Raw genomic sequence first — 14,785 nt, forward strand, 5'->3', positions numbered from 1 at the left:
TAAGCTGACAACGCGTGTCTTTGGACTGGGGGAGGAAACCGGAGTACCCAGAGGAAACCCCCGAAGCACGGGGAGAACATGCAGACTCCACACACACAGGGGCGAGGTGGGAATCGAACCCCCAACCCCAGAGATGCGAGGCAAACCATAATAATAATAATAATAATAATAATAATAATTTCTAAAGGATTTCACCAGGATAGCTATGTAGCTATGTTACATATCAGGTGGTGACTTAATGTATCAGATTTCCAACACCAAAATTTATGTTTTGCCACCACAAAAGTGAAGAATTTAGGGAGGAGCCCATGTTTTAAATAGTTTTAAAGAGTATTACAAATTATTAAATATAACTAAAAACTAAATGACTGGCACTCCTGTTAGTCTTCACAACCTGCTAGTGATTTACATTTGTAATATAACGGAAGTGAAACCAAGGCTGTTTGCAGAATGACCTTGCGCGCCCTATATACGTGCACTACGTGGAGTTGGAAATAAAGGCTTGTACACCCTACGTAGTGCACTTGACGCTATAATGGGGCGCCATTTGGATTTGACCCAAAGTCATTACTAGCTGTAAACGTTTGTGGTTCGTTGCGGAGAGTGCAGTGTCTCCTTTCACGACTTGTCATAAACTCTTGTTTGAGCTGAGGATATTTTAAGTTGCGGTAACTTTATACTTTATTTTGTACGCTTATTTATTTACTCATTAGCTCTGGGAGCAAACCAGGGCGCTAAAGCTAACCGGCTAGCAAGTTCCAGATCTGCTTCAGACCGGCTAAGCTAGCTAAATGTCAAACTTCTAACTAGCTAAAATCTATGTAAAAGCTAAAACGAGCAGTGTTTTTTGTGTAATTTAACTGTAATGATTGTAAAAATGGGTGTATAATGTCACGTTTTCGTATTAATAGATAGCTAGCATGCTGGACTAACAGCTGGACTAACAGCTAATCAGTTTGCTAGCTGGAATCCTGTATATGTTAAATGGCTACATGTGATACAGGAGTATGCTCAATAATTAATAATATACACCCCGGAAGTGTTATAGTTGTCACGTGATGTGTGTTAGAAATATGAAGACATTAATCATTTATACCCTTCAGGAGATTTTATGTAAATCTGATTCACCCAGGTGTGGTTTGAGAATTTAATTAGAAAAAAAAAAGAAAGAAAGTCTGAAATGTCAGCTGATTATTTCTAAGTAGCCATCAGTTTATTGAGTGAAGTATTGCTCAGTAATTCAGTCAGGGTTGAAGAGCAGGTGAGAGCTGGGACTTGTAGCCTTTAAGTCATCAGCCAACTCTTGAAACTGAATATCAGACACTGGTCAGTTGGTCTGGGGTTTTTACAGCCTTGCTAGGGACAAGGAGTGGCTTTGGTGTAGAGTTCCCTGCTGTAAAATTTTTTATTACTTCTGCGTTTCTTTCCGTTTTGGCAGTGGCAGGACACATGCGGCGCTCGAAGCGGATGCGCTGTCCTGATGGACGGAGGACGGAGGAGTGGAGCTGGGAGGAGGAGGAGGAAGAATACAGGAGTGTGGAGGCTTACAAGCGCCCTAAGAGGGACTCGCGTAGCAGTGAGAGGGACAGGAGACCAGGACGCTTCCACCACTACAGAACTTATGAAAGGTACTCCACGCATGGAGTGGTGTGGTCTGAGAATTAGTTTCTTTAAAAAAAAAAAAAAGTCTGGTCTACTTATCACTGTTACCAGGGTTGAGTGGACTGCTTCTTGTTGGGGTTAGGGCCCCCCTAGTGATTTTATACCACAGCAATATTGAATTCTTGAATCTGATTGGTCAGAAGCTGCTGATTGATTTTCTGTAATGGCAGCTCTCACAGTAGTGCCAGCTGTAATCCTAATCACATGTTCATATTAATGCACTCGTTCGAATACGTTATCGTTTTTATAGCAACAACTCATTCAGAGGGACTTGTAGGTTTAGTAACAAAAAGCATGATGATTTGCCCATTAATAAACTAAAAATTATAATTGTTGGCTAATTGCTATGGTATAAGAAGAATAAAACACTCCGAGACATGCTGTTCTTGGAAAACTTCAGGATGTCAAAGTCTCCGCTTTGCATCGAGCCACATCGCACCATCTTTTTTTTTTTTTTTTCTTTTTCTTCCTTTAATATCACACCCCGTTGTTGTTGTTTTTTTTTTTTTAAATTCCTTACGTAGAACCAAGTGTTGTTGAATTCTTGAATCTGATTAATAAGAAGGTGCTGATTAGTTTTCTGTAACTGGAGCTCTGACAGTTGCCGGCTGTAAGGCAAATCACAGGTTTATATTAATGCGCTCGTTCTAATATTTTATGGTTTATGTCGTAACAACCCATTCACTAGGACCGTATGATGGATGCTTCATATAATTTAAGCCTAAGATGAATTTCTTTATTTTTTAAATGGATTTTTTAAAGTTGTTATCTAACAAACATAAAAACCTCTAAATGATCTTCTGGCTCTGGTGAAGCTGTTAGATGATTTTTACACATTTATGAAATGTCATGAATAGTGCAGTCTGTGTGTGTGTGCTTTGAATTAACCTCTGACAGGAAGTTTTCTCTGACAGGGAAGTCTTTTGGACACATGACTTTCTCTCAGTAACATTACAAGCTGCAATATATATATATTTTTTGTCTTATTAACTTCAAGAGAGGAAAAAGAAGATGCTGGTGAGGGTATAACTGTAGACAGCTGCTATAGCGTAAGTGATAACAGGAACTAACTTGTTTCTCAGATATTCTACTTCAATAATAATAATCAACTCTGCGTCAGGCCGCACATCATCACCTCGTCGTTGATTATTTTGCCTGTTGTGTTTTATTTCTTACTTATTTATAGCCTGTTAACAAGGAGAAAGTGTAGACCTAAACTTGTCATCGTGCATCGCGTATCGCTATTTTTGTTTTAAAGCATGTAAGGTGTAAGTACTTTGGAGTCTACGCTGGTACTTATGATTAAATGTTATGTAATTAAGCTTTTGCCAAAATTAACTGGTGCTGACAGTTCAGAGAATCATGTGAATGAGTGATCATTCATATGCTGCTAATTATTTCCCCAGAGTGAAATGTTATCTTCAACTCGGTTTTATATTTAGATACTCAGGATTTATTTTGAATTTTGATTAAGCGGAGGTATGATGTGAAATACTTTGGACAGATGTACTTAGCTTTAAACAGAAAGTTTAAACAGAAACTCGAGTTTGTACATTTACGATCTGCTCAGAAACAATCTGGGAAAACCATAATCAGAATTCTTTACGTGACGTTGCAAAAGTAGCAAAGTTAGTTAGTTTAATTACATTTTCTAATAGTTTGCTGGTAGCATTGCTGCTTGTTAAATCTAATAGTTAGAGCAGGAAGTAGTTATCGACAGAGTAGCATTAATAAATGCTTCAGTGTTTTATTTTCCTAACACACAATTTTTTTCCCCTCTAACTAGTTGTGCACAGATGCAGAAAAACAAAACATACTTTGCTGCTAAAGCTCGTGACATAGAATTTTCATCCTCCGATTAGGAAAAAAGAAAGCGTCTTGTCAGCTTGGAATTTCTACTCGATAAGTCATGAAGGTCTCTTCAACCCTGAGTTCAGCATATGACGTCAAATCAACATGGCTCTCACACCGTCAACAACTAAAATATCACTTCACTACTTTAATTGAGTTTATAGTAGTATTTACTTTAAATCAGTCAACACACACATTAGTTGGTTAAATCTATAAAGTTGACCGTACACTTTACCGTTTTGAGAAAGGTAAGCGACTAGTTGCTAACAAAACACACGTTAGAGGCGTCCATTTTTTTTTTTTTTTCCACTTTGTAGCTTGAACGTTCCAAACTCGAAAATGACGTAGTTCTGAGTTTAGATTTCCCACATCTGAGTTAATTTAAATGGAGCATTAGATTAACATTTTACATTCACTGAATAATCAGGTTATTGGACTAAAATCTGTGTATTCCTTGGATTTCTTGAAATTTGATAATGGAATGGCTTTGTCTAATTTAAATTATCTGATGTGTGATTGAATCACTTTTTAAAATTTCTCAAAATAGATAACAGATATTATTAATGCGCATATAAACACTCTCAGTGATATTATTTTTTTGAACTGATTTTGGAAAGTAAATAAAATCTTCTGAGAGCCCGAGAGACTCAACCCACTCCTGTAGGTTAGACAAATGAATTCAGTGATTAGAGTGGAGTTCACACAAATAAGATGTATGCATGATGCCATAACAGGAGCTGAGGCATCATGTTTAAGGTTGCGCTGTTACAACATTGACAGGTTAAAAACTGGCTTTCCTAAAGCTATGTGTTAAAGGGGAGGAGTTTGCATTCCCACAGGAGGTGTCTCTAGGGCTTGCTCTAAGTTTAGCCTCCGTTGAAGATCCCTCCCTTCTGGAAAGACACTCGATGCTTTTTGACGGCGGGCAGGGCAAGATGGCACATTCCTCACACGCTTGCTGAAAGAAATAATTAACTGCACAAAACTGAGAGACGCGCACTTATGTTTCGAGATAGAGACACCATAGGAGAGGCGCGCTGTCCCCAGATGGTTGCTTTGCAGATCGTCCAGGAGAAGGTGGCACTGCGTGTTTTGTATTATTTCTATGACTGTGGATTGTATTGTTTCTACAGGTGCAAAAAAAGCACTAGGGGGCTGGAGTACGCAGAGCGCAGGGCGCCAGAGCCCGGTCTGAAGCCGTGGGGTCATGAGAAGAGAGCGACTGACCGAGCCGTTCCTGAGAACGAGCAGGACCGGGACAGGCACTGGCACCACTACAGCAAATCCTTGGCTCAATGCGGAAGCAGAGAACAGCAGCGCTCTAAGCACCACGACAGCCGTTCACACTCGGTAACCACTCATTATCACTCTCTTGACTTTAGCCGGGTTTTGATACAGTGAGTGTTTTCTGTCATGTGCTCTGTATTTTAAAGGAAAGTCACCTTGGTCTATTGTGAATGTAGAATTAGCACAGACTTTTTTTTTTTAAATCAAAATGCAATTTCAAACTTTAAAAAAAAAAAAAAAAAAAGGTTCGGGGTCCAGGTTTCCAAAAGGTCATGTGTTGATTTTGGGAAACTCAGTACAAATTTAGAGAAGTATAGTGAAATGGTCCAATGTCTGTTGTTTTATTACTCCAAGTCTCTTGTCTGATTGTCTGAAAATGTTGTTGCCATGTCTTTCTTCTGTAACGCACACTATGTTGGCCCTGTGCCGTTTTCTCGGGACTGAATTTGAAATTGCTGCTGCTGCCGTGGCCTGCTGTTGGCTTCCGAACGCGTCTCATTCCCTCCCCCACCTTCACCAACCCTCCTTGCCGAATGAACGAATGACACGTTCGGGCCTGGTTCTGACTGGTGTTTGATGGTGGTGATGATGATGATGGTGGTGGTGATGCTGGTGTCCATGAACTTCAAATCCCTCCCCCCCGTTCCAGAAAAGTCATCGCAGGAAAAGAACCAGGAGTTTTGAGGATGATGAGGAGGGTCACCTGATCTATCACAATGGACAAGTGCTAAGAGCAAGATGTACAGGACACGTATCTTTCTCTGTCTGTTCTGTGTCTAGTCTTTGGGAGATGGGTAGGGGTAAAAATTTTTTTTTTTAAAGGGTAGCTGAAATATTTTAGAGCTAACCTATGAGGTACCATGCTGGGTGTTAAAACAGTTCTCAAAGTATAAACTGTAACAGAAATGTTTTGTCACTTATGACAGGCATGCACTACAGGATTTTAGATTTGTTTCATGCCTGACTTGCTCTTTCTGAAAATTTATATAAAGTTATAAGCTTAATCAGAATCATTTGTCTGCACTAAACAATATCTATTGGTGCAAAAAGGTCAATCTTAACCTTTGCAGTTCTGAATGATCAGAGGGCTTTTCATCTTTTAAGCCACTGACAACTACTGTAGAATTTTAAAAAATGCATTATCATATAAGGGTAATTCTATAATCTGTGTGCCATTATGGCAAAAATACAAGAAATCTAGTAACAGAAAAGCTGACATTAATCTAAAGTCATGTAGTGTATGGCCAGCATTACTAGGTCTTCTTAAAACTTCTTTTTTTTTCTTCCTTATAATCTATAGGCTCTGCTGACTGCATTGTCTTTATCCTCATTTTTTTAGATGAGATCGTAAGCACTCTAGGTGAAGGAGCCTTCGGAAAAGTAGTGGAGTGTATTGATCTCACAAAGTAAGCTCTCTCACTTACAGTGTGTGATCAGAAAACCTGATCGTTCCATATGAGTGGAACGAAACATGCACACAAACATGCTAACTGTTCTCACTCGTCTTTAATTGCTGTTGGGCAGACATGGTATCAGGGTGGCCCTGAAGATCATCAAAAACCAGGAGCGCTATCGCGAGGCAGCTCTTATCGAAGTGGAGGTGCTGAAACAGATGAACGTGTTGGACTCTGAAAATCGGTTGTAAGTTGTATACTGGATGTTGTTTGAGAAAATAATAGTTTGTCATAGAACACATGAAAAACTGTAAAACAAACAAAAAAAAACAAACAAAAAAAACCTTTTTAGCGCATGTGTGCGGATGCTGGACTGGTTTGACCACCACGGTCACATCTGCATCGTGTTTGAGTTGCTGGGGCTGAGCACATACGACTTCCTGAAGGAGAATGACTACATGCCCTTTAATGTTGAGCAGATCAGACACATGGCAGATCAGATCTTCAGAGCTGTACACTGTGAGTACATGCCACCATTTTGCCTTTGAATCTTTGACAATATCAGTGTTTCGCTAACTGTTGCAGTAAAAACAATACTTGCACTTTAGATGAAATGTCCTTTCTTCTGTAGTTTAATATTTAATTACATTATCATTGCTCTGTCTATGTTTTCTTTTAGTTCTTCATCAGAATAAGCTAACACACACTGACTTGAAACCTGAAAACATTCTGTTTGTGGATTCAGACTGTGACATAAAATTCAACGCCAAGTTGGTGAGTAAAGCTGATAGGAGCTGAACTTTTAACATTTGTTCATCTAGTAAATTAGGAGATTAGGCCTCGTTAAAGTGTTTCCTTCTGCAGAAACGGGATGAGAGGACGCTGAAGAACCTCAACGTGAAGGTTGTGGACTTTGGCAATGCTACATATGACCACGAGCACCATACTTCAGTGGTGTCGACGCGTCACTACAGAGCCCCTGAGGTTGTCTTAGGTAAGAGGCTCCTTCTGTTACCGAATTTCTTCTTAAGTTGAGCATCAGTACAAATGTGAAATCAGACATTCTTTTCTCTTTACACATAATGCTCTATCTTGCCAGAGCTGGGCTGGAATCAGGCATGTGATGTTTGGAGTTTGGGCTGCATTCTGATTGAGTACTATCTGGGATTAACACTGTTTCAGGTAAGTGATGCAACAGAAATCTGCAGAACCCTACAGTAGCTTTTCCTAAACATTAATTCTGCTGCTGCTGCAAAAAAAAAAAAGAGCTAAGTGTAAAAGCACCTTTATTGATATTGTTTTTGTTACAGACACACGACAGCAGGGAGCATCTTGCCATGATGGAGAGGGTTCTAGGACCAATACCAGCACAGATGCTCCAGCAAACAAGGTAGAGTGAAGAAAACGAGATTAAACATTTGCGTTGTTGTACCAAGCTGTGTAGTGGCTAGTAGTCTCACAAACAGGGTTTCCACCTCTTAAGCTAATATTAATTCTTAATTCCTGTTTCATTTGTTTGGTTTTTTTTATGCAACAGTTACCCAGGCAGTAATGAGACACAGTTTCAGAGACACTTTATTTATGTCATATCCATATGTATATGGATGTGTGTTTATTGAAAAATGTTCAGTCTATAGTCCAAAACCAGTCTGGTCCATGGGATGAGGTGGTGTCACATCTATAGTGCAGACAAAATTGCTATATATCTGTAATAAATAAATATCTGACTTGTTTTGCATTCTCCCTGATTCATCACATGATCAGATATCCACGCTATCCCATGGATACTAAGCTTGTGCAGGCAGTAAGCTGTATTTGTTTGTGGTTGTTACAGTGCAGTAATCATGATGCTTGGGTACATGTTGAGCCGTGTGCTTTGGTTATAGGAAACAGCGATATGTTCATCATGGCAAGCTGGACTGGGATGAGTACAGCTCATCAGGGAGATACGTGAGGAAGCACTGCAAGCCTCTCAAGGTAACTGCCTTAAAATTCTACAACTTTTAATCAAATAAAGACTTGTAATGACAGCTAACAATGGTTAGTGAATAAAGCATAAACGTATTGATTCATTGTTTGTCTTGACTGCTCTTCCAGCAATACATGTCCTCCAAGAGCTCAGAACATGAGCAGCTGTTTGACCTGCTCCAGAAGATGATGGAGTATGATGTGTCCAAGCGCATCACCCTGGAGGAGGCCATCAAACACCCATTTTTCATCCCACTTAGAAGAGAGAGTGAAAAGTGAACCTCTGCTCACCTGTTTGACCCCTTTACACCTCCCACGGAGACTCCTGCTGACTGTATCAGTCTGCTTTACTGGAGCAATAAGTCTAAGATAAAGCTTTAAGTGTTAATAAAGTGAATGCAGCTACAAACTGCTTGTCGGTGCTTTGTTTTAGCTGTGTATTGACCGGTGATCTAAGAATATACAGACGACAACAAGAATGTTGCACATTTCTCCTTCAAAAACTACCTGCTTGCTTAATGTACATATTTATTTTGTGATTTCATGTGTAAAATATGTTCCACTGGATTTTTGTGTTAATTAAACTTTACTACATTTTCAGGTAATCACTCTGTGTGATGTGTTTTTATAAAGGCTTGGAGTATTAACAAAAAAACAGGACTAAAGGATGTATTTGTGTAACAACTTTCCAAGAATTCAGTAATTAGTAAGAAGTGTTAGTCTTTGTGTTTTGAGATTTCTGGATTTACAGATTGGCCAGTTTTCATACGCATGAGTTAATTTATTGTATCGGTTATGCTGTTTGGTTGCATCGGAAACCTACAGCCACACCTGCCCCTTACAGTTTCCAACAACTGTCAAAGGTGTTACTTCTGTATTCAGCGTTAAACCTGAAGTGGACAGGGCCTCAAAAAGAAAGTTGTTGTTTTTTTTTTCCTTTCAAATATGCATTTATTTATTTATTTGATAATTTTTATTAAATCTTAAAACTATTACTATGTCCCTGGAAACACCTGGGGTGAAGACAGTTCCTCAACCTCAGCTACATCACTAATAGCTCTCAACTAGGCATTAAAAAAGAAAAAAAAGAATATTGCACCTCTTATTTGTTAATGTATTTGGATCCCTATAGAACCCTGTTCAATCCGAATAATATATTTGTATTCAGTTACATCCCTTTTGCAGATATTAGAGAGGTATGCACAGGCACTGGAAAGAAGCTCAGCCTAAAAGATGTCCTGTAGATGTCGCTACAGTTCCACAACAGCAGAGTTTCAGAGTCTTGGTTTCTCCTCTGTGCTCTTCATGGTGCAGTGATTTAACACATTACATACAACTAACATGATCAATCTCACTGTGGAGGTTTGAGATTAGTTATTAGGTCTGAGCATTATTGGATCATTGAAAATAATTAAAATTCATTATTCTTATTTTTAATAAGTTATTTCATTGCAAGAACCTTATTGTGTAAAACTCAGCTATTATTAATCGCCCTTTTTCATATCAGTTCTGTTTAACAGCAGAGAAAGTTTGGAAGTTATGATGTCCTTTGGGTAATGTTGGAAATGTAATCAGAGTTCCTGGTTTTTAAACAACAGAACGAATTTTCCCTCGTTAGATGACTCTCGGTCCTTTACAGACCCAATAAATTATTCTTCTCTAATTTTAGCAGGGTAGCTGGTATAGAGTTTCAGATGTTAGCTATCTTCTTTGCAGATGGTCCTATTTGCTTTGCACATGTGTGTTGTCCTCTCTGTGGGAAATTTCAATTTCATGCACATCTCCTCTTTAGAAAATATCAGCAAGGGGGATTCGTTTTTCACTTTCTTACATTGCTTTTGTTTATAGCTTCCTTTGTTAATGTGAGATCATTAATCTGTCTGCTAAAAATAACACCTGTCAGGATTTCCACACTTATTCTACCCTGAATAACACAGAACAAGTAGTATCTCGATGACTAGACGGTTGTTTGATGGCCGGTAGGGTTTTGAAATTTTTTAAAATAAATTACACACAAATGGCAAAAACCACAAATACTCAATATAGACAAAATTAGCAGATCCTGCCGTTTTGCCGTACAGTGATATTGTGGAATATATGAACTGTGCAAACCTCAAATGGTCTGTTTTAAATAACATTATACTTACAAAAATAAAGTTCCACTACGAACCCTTGGGGTCTTCATTGAAGTCTGGGTTTCTTTAGGAAAATTCATGTTTTTAAAAGATTCCTGGAGGCACTTTTAAGGGTCCTGACAATGAGACAATCCAAAAAAACAAACCAGAAGGTGTTCCAGGAACTTTGTGTTCATAGAGTTTACAAAAGTATAGCTCATGACCACTGACTATTTAAGTTGACTATTAAATTATTTAATTAATTAATTTAGTTCAATTAACACTTTATTTATTTGAACTAAATTAATTAATCTAAAGCTCAACCTAAAAACAAATACATAGGCCTGCATATGATCAACCTGAATCTAACTGTAATATAAATATAAGTTGTAAATGTGTTGTTTATAATAATAGCTCGTAATATTTAACTCTATATTTTTTTATATAGCGTAAGTGTTTTGGGTTTTGTAGCTGGAAAGTTCAGGGGTGAAAAGTTTATGGTTCCAATATATAAATATAAAGGTAGGGGAGAGTGGGAACAGTTGTACCACTATCAGTTGCTCTAATCAGCAACCAGCTACACTCCGATCATGATAAGTAGCATCCTCTGCCTGCTTGCAGAAGAACAGCGACTTAATCACAGCTCTGAAGAATTTTTCTGCAGAAGTCAGATTTTGACATATAAAAGTAATTCTCCTCATGGGGAAATGTTTTGAACTAACAAATTAGGTTAGTTTGGATCACTGTCTTGTTAGCATAACTGATCGTTGGCAATGTTAAGGTGGTTAGAAAGCATGACAGATTCCAAGACGGTTGAGAGTATGGGGTGATTTGTAACAGTGATATTTATCAAAACACAAAAAAACTTTTCACTTCACTCAATTTTTCACTTACTTGAAAAATGGTGTCCTTCCTGAAAAAAAAAATCATTACACAAAGACGAAGCACAAAGACTCAACCATATCAGCTGTTAGTGAATTCGTGTGATTGTCATGCTGTATTTTTATTTGTGCACCATTTGTGCAGCCACGTAAGAATGTATTTTAGCAAAGAAATTGCTTCATATGGTGCAAACATTGTACAACTACATAAGAGGTTTTTTTTACTGCATGATAAAATAATTTGCCAAAACTGCACTACGATCCTCTAGTACTGGTCGATTGGACACCCATCTCTCAGGGTACAAGAAAGACATGCACCATTGCTCTTCTCTGTCCTGGCACTCAGATAGTGGAATTAACTTCCCCTGACTATCTCCAAATGACAACTAAAGACCTACCTCTTCATCGAGTACTTAAATTAGCATTTTGTAATTAAAAAAATGCTAACCTCCCTACTAACCTTCTCAACAGGGTTTTTAGACTGATGAAACTCTTAGTCCTGGTCCTAGTGAACCAGTATGAGGATGTCTTTATTGATAGGGACTTCAAAGCACTTCCGTAAGTCGTTGTGGATAAGGGCGTCTGCCAAATGCCGTAAATATAAATGTAAAATTGTAAACAAATGACCCCACACCATGTTACAACTGACCTCACAACATAGGGCCAGCTGTAACATTTTGGTCCTTTCCATTTAATTGTGTACGTATATCCTCTGATAGTAACATGAAAATGGTATTTATTTATTTATTTATTTATTTATTATGAATAGCTAACAGAACTGTACCGGTCGTGTGTCAAGAACCTCTAGCTTTAGAATGATTTAGGCTGGTTTCACACTGTGATTCCAGCGGGCTTTTACGATTATTACTTCACACTGTACAAGATGGTCCCAAAAAGAAGTCTATAACAGCTGGTACTTGCTGTATTCAGTCTTGTAGCGCATATATCAGTGACCTTCCCCCAGATATTACACATTTCCCGAAACAAAAAATGGATGCTTCTTACATACACATTGTGATTACTGTTTTACTGTCTTTTCAAATTGCTGCTGGAATTTTGGTTTGCCCCAAACTAAAATAAGAGTCAGCGTCTCCAGTGACTCCTCGAATGCTTGGACGCCATGTTGTGAACGGCGCATGATCATATGACCACGTGACTCAAACTCGCTCCTCCTGTGTTCATTTTATTGCTGTCACTGAGGAGTAAAAAATTTATAACTGACATCCCCCTGATAAATCCAATTTATCCAAATCGAATAGGGCTTAAGACCATCGATCTCAAATCCAGACCAAAGTTAACCTTTACAGTGTATCGTACAGTGTATTGCAGATTTTTGTACAGTATAAAGCCAGCTTTACTCAAAACACGACAAATGCTACAACTGACCCCACTCTCCCCTACATATGCATGTGTCATGCAGCAGTTGGATTATGTTCATAAAGTACATCTGATCATAACAAGGGAGTTTACACTGGTGTCTGGTTGCAGTCTGAGGAACCCTGATGTGAGATTATATATATATATATATACAGTACTGTGCAAAAGTTTTAGGCACCTTTTTTAGTACAAACTTTGTTATAGATTTTTATTTTATGACTTCTACATCATCAAGTCTAAACATTTTTGACATTACCAAGCATTAGTTTCCAGCACAAAATTTAATGTTACACAAAAATGTTTGTATGTCAGTAAAGAAAGCAGCAGATTACATAAGAGACAGTTTTCAGACAAAAAACATAATGAAGGCTGCTGGGTTTTGCTGCAAAAATAAGAAGCGAGTCGACAGTCAAAGTCTCCAGAAGAACTGTGGCTGCTTCTGCAAGATGCTCAGTAACACTTACAGCTCATTTCCATATAAAACTGCACACACTGCACCTGAGACTAATAATTTTTATAAGGCAAAGGGTCATCACACCAGATATTTGCTTTGTTTCATGTATTACTGTTTACTGCTCTTTATAGTATTTTTTTTAAAGTAGAAACATTTAATTTCATTATTTTTGAAGGCATCTTTTCTCTCCAGCATTTCTGTCCAGCTTTTCTCTCCAGCATTTCTGTCCAGCTTTTCTCTCCAGCATTTCTCTGCACGTGCCTAAGCCTTTTGCACAGAACAGGATTGTATAGTACAGTACACTATAAGAAATATTATGGGGAAATTCAGATGCTTTCCATTTGCAGATTCTGTGTACAATTGTACTCCTTCTACCTAAATAGGTTATTTATCATCATGCTGTTTGTGCGTGTGCGTGTGTGTGTGTGCGTTAAACGCGCTCAGAATGACAGGAAGTGCGTTGCCCAAAGTGTTGGCACGAGATCCTCGCGAGCCGAGAGGTTTAAGCAGCGCTCGCGCACTAAGTAGCGACACAGAGCCCCACAGGCGGATAAAGCGCTCGGTTTTCTCTCGGTTTTCATCTCTCCTGTCGATTTTTTTCGTCTTAAACCAACCTGTTTCCTGTCAGTACGAGTGACGGTGAACGTGTAACCTGAGTTTTGTTCAGAAATCAGAGGTTTTTGAGATTTTTCTGACCAAAGTCACCAAAGTACCAAGGATGCGCGCGAAGGCTGTGTCGAAGGAGATGGGCAGCATGTCACCCACCAGTGCCCACACAAGCTCCTTCCACTGTTTCCAGACTGGCTTTTGTTTAGTTTTGTCGGTATTTTCGGTGCTATTTTGTGTCGTCATAACCTTAAGGACGTCTCACCTGGAGCACAGAATGCAGTTTCTGGAAAGTGAGCGTCTTTCTGTCCTGAGCTCTGCACCTCCATCACTGCAGGCTAACCTCTCTCTGTGGGATGCCATAGAAGAACTCGTGCATAAGGTGAGCTGGAGAGCTTAAACTGCATATTTCCACTGGCATGAAGAGCATTCAGTTGTTGTATGAAGTAACATGCATGTGTTAAAGATGAACCTTGAGCTGCTGTATTAGGGTACACACACTTGTCAGTGGAGTGGTACCCTCACAGAGCCATCTTCTGCACCACATAATTACTCTCTATTCCACTGTTCCTTTCAAGAGACTATATAATATTCTCTCTGCTAATGTGCCTAATATATATTTAAAAAAAGTACCATTTTTCACTTATTAGTCTTCCATCCTACTGACATTTCGTGTCTTCAGGTGGCAAAATTACATTGTGCACATTTCAATAAACAGATAAAACAGGCTCTACATATTTATATAGCAATTTAATTGATTCATTAATACCTTTTTAGGAAGGAAATTAAATTCATGCATTGTTTTGTATCTTGTTTAAGATATTAAATAAATCATATAAAACTCTTGGCTGTATGCCAGTCAAAACTGACTTTTTAGCTTCAGTAATTAGGATTAATCAGTATACAACAGACATTAAACATGCAAATGCATAAATGTTTTTTGCTGAAATTTAATAAAACAGATAGGATCAGCATAGAATTTTACGTCATTCAAGTAAACATTTTTCTTTACCATTTAACAGCATTGATAATTATTGCACTTTTTTTCAAGATTTTTTCAAAGACTACTTTATGTACTTTTTATATAATGATTATTCACTATACAAGTTACTGAGCAGGAACTACAGGAATGTGTCAGAATTTCATGCAAATTTTCATCAGGTCAGGGACGTAATTAGGAATTCTGGCCCA

At 38.3% G+C, this 14,785-nt stretch overlaps 2 protein-coding genes across 3 annotated transcripts in view; both read left to right on the forward strand.

Moving 5' to 3' along the window:
• Nucleotides 1-518: 518 nt before the first annotated feature.
• On the forward strand, nt 519-8,762 carry clk4b (CDC-like kinase 4b). Of its 2 annotated transcripts, XM_026938888.3 has the most exons (13): nt 519-668; nt 1,439-1,628; nt 4,647-4,863; nt 5,450-5,540; nt 6,140-6,206; nt 6,325-6,441; nt 6,547-6,713; nt 6,874-6,968; nt 7,059-7,188; nt 7,294-7,376; nt 7,505-7,584; nt 8,081-8,171; nt 8,292-8,762. In XM_026938888.3, the coding sequence occupies exons 2-13, from the start codon at nt 1,450-1,452 to the stop codon at nt 8,439-8,441; spliced, it is 1,467 nt and encodes a 488-aa protein (XP_026794689.3). In that variant the 5' UTR covers nt 519-668; nt 1,439-1,449; the 3' UTR covers nt 8,442-8,762. The 2 variants fall into 2 exon arrangements, with proteins under 2 accessions (XP_026794689.3, XP_026794692.1); XM_026938891.3 differs by lacking the exons at nt 519-668; nt 1,439-1,628; nt 5,450-5,540 and having other exon boundaries at nt 4,723-4,863.
• A 4,706-nt stretch (nt 8,763-13,468) lies between these two features.
• Nucleotides 13,469-14,785, forward strand: part of LOC113541783 (collagen alpha-1(XXIII) chain) — a 64,872-nt gene continuing 63,555 nt past the window's right edge. Inside the window, exon 1 of the mRNA XM_026938945.3 lies at nt 13,469-13,976. Within this exon, the coding sequence (XP_026794746.1) occupies nt 13,707-13,976 (270 nt within the window). The 5' untranslated portion in view covers nt 13,469-13,706. The remainder of the gene's footprint in view (nt 13,977-14,785) is intronic.

The sequence above is a fragment of the Pangasianodon hypophthalmus genome, chromosome 15 (genome assembly GCF_027358585.1).
Source record: "Pangasianodon hypophthalmus isolate fPanHyp1 chromosome 15, fPanHyp1.pri, whole genome shotgun sequence".
NCBI lineage: Eukaryota > Metazoa > Chordata > Actinopteri > Siluriformes > Pangasiidae > Pangasianodon > Pangasianodon hypophthalmus.

Excerpts from the sequence above, each read along its gene's own strand:
- clk4b (XM_026938888.3), top strand. The coding sequence starts at position 1,450 with ATGCGGCGCTCGAAGCGGATGCGCTGTCCTGATGGACGGAGGACGGAG. Across the intron at positions 1,629-4,646 it reads CACTACAGAACTTATGAAAG|GTGCAAAAAAAGCACTAGGG; the intron begins GTACTCCACGCA and ends TTGTTTCTACAG. Across the intron at positions 6,969-7,058 it reads TAAAATTCAACGCCAAGTTG|AAACGGGATGAGAGGACGCT; the intron begins GTGAGTAAAGCT and ends TTCCTTCTGCAG.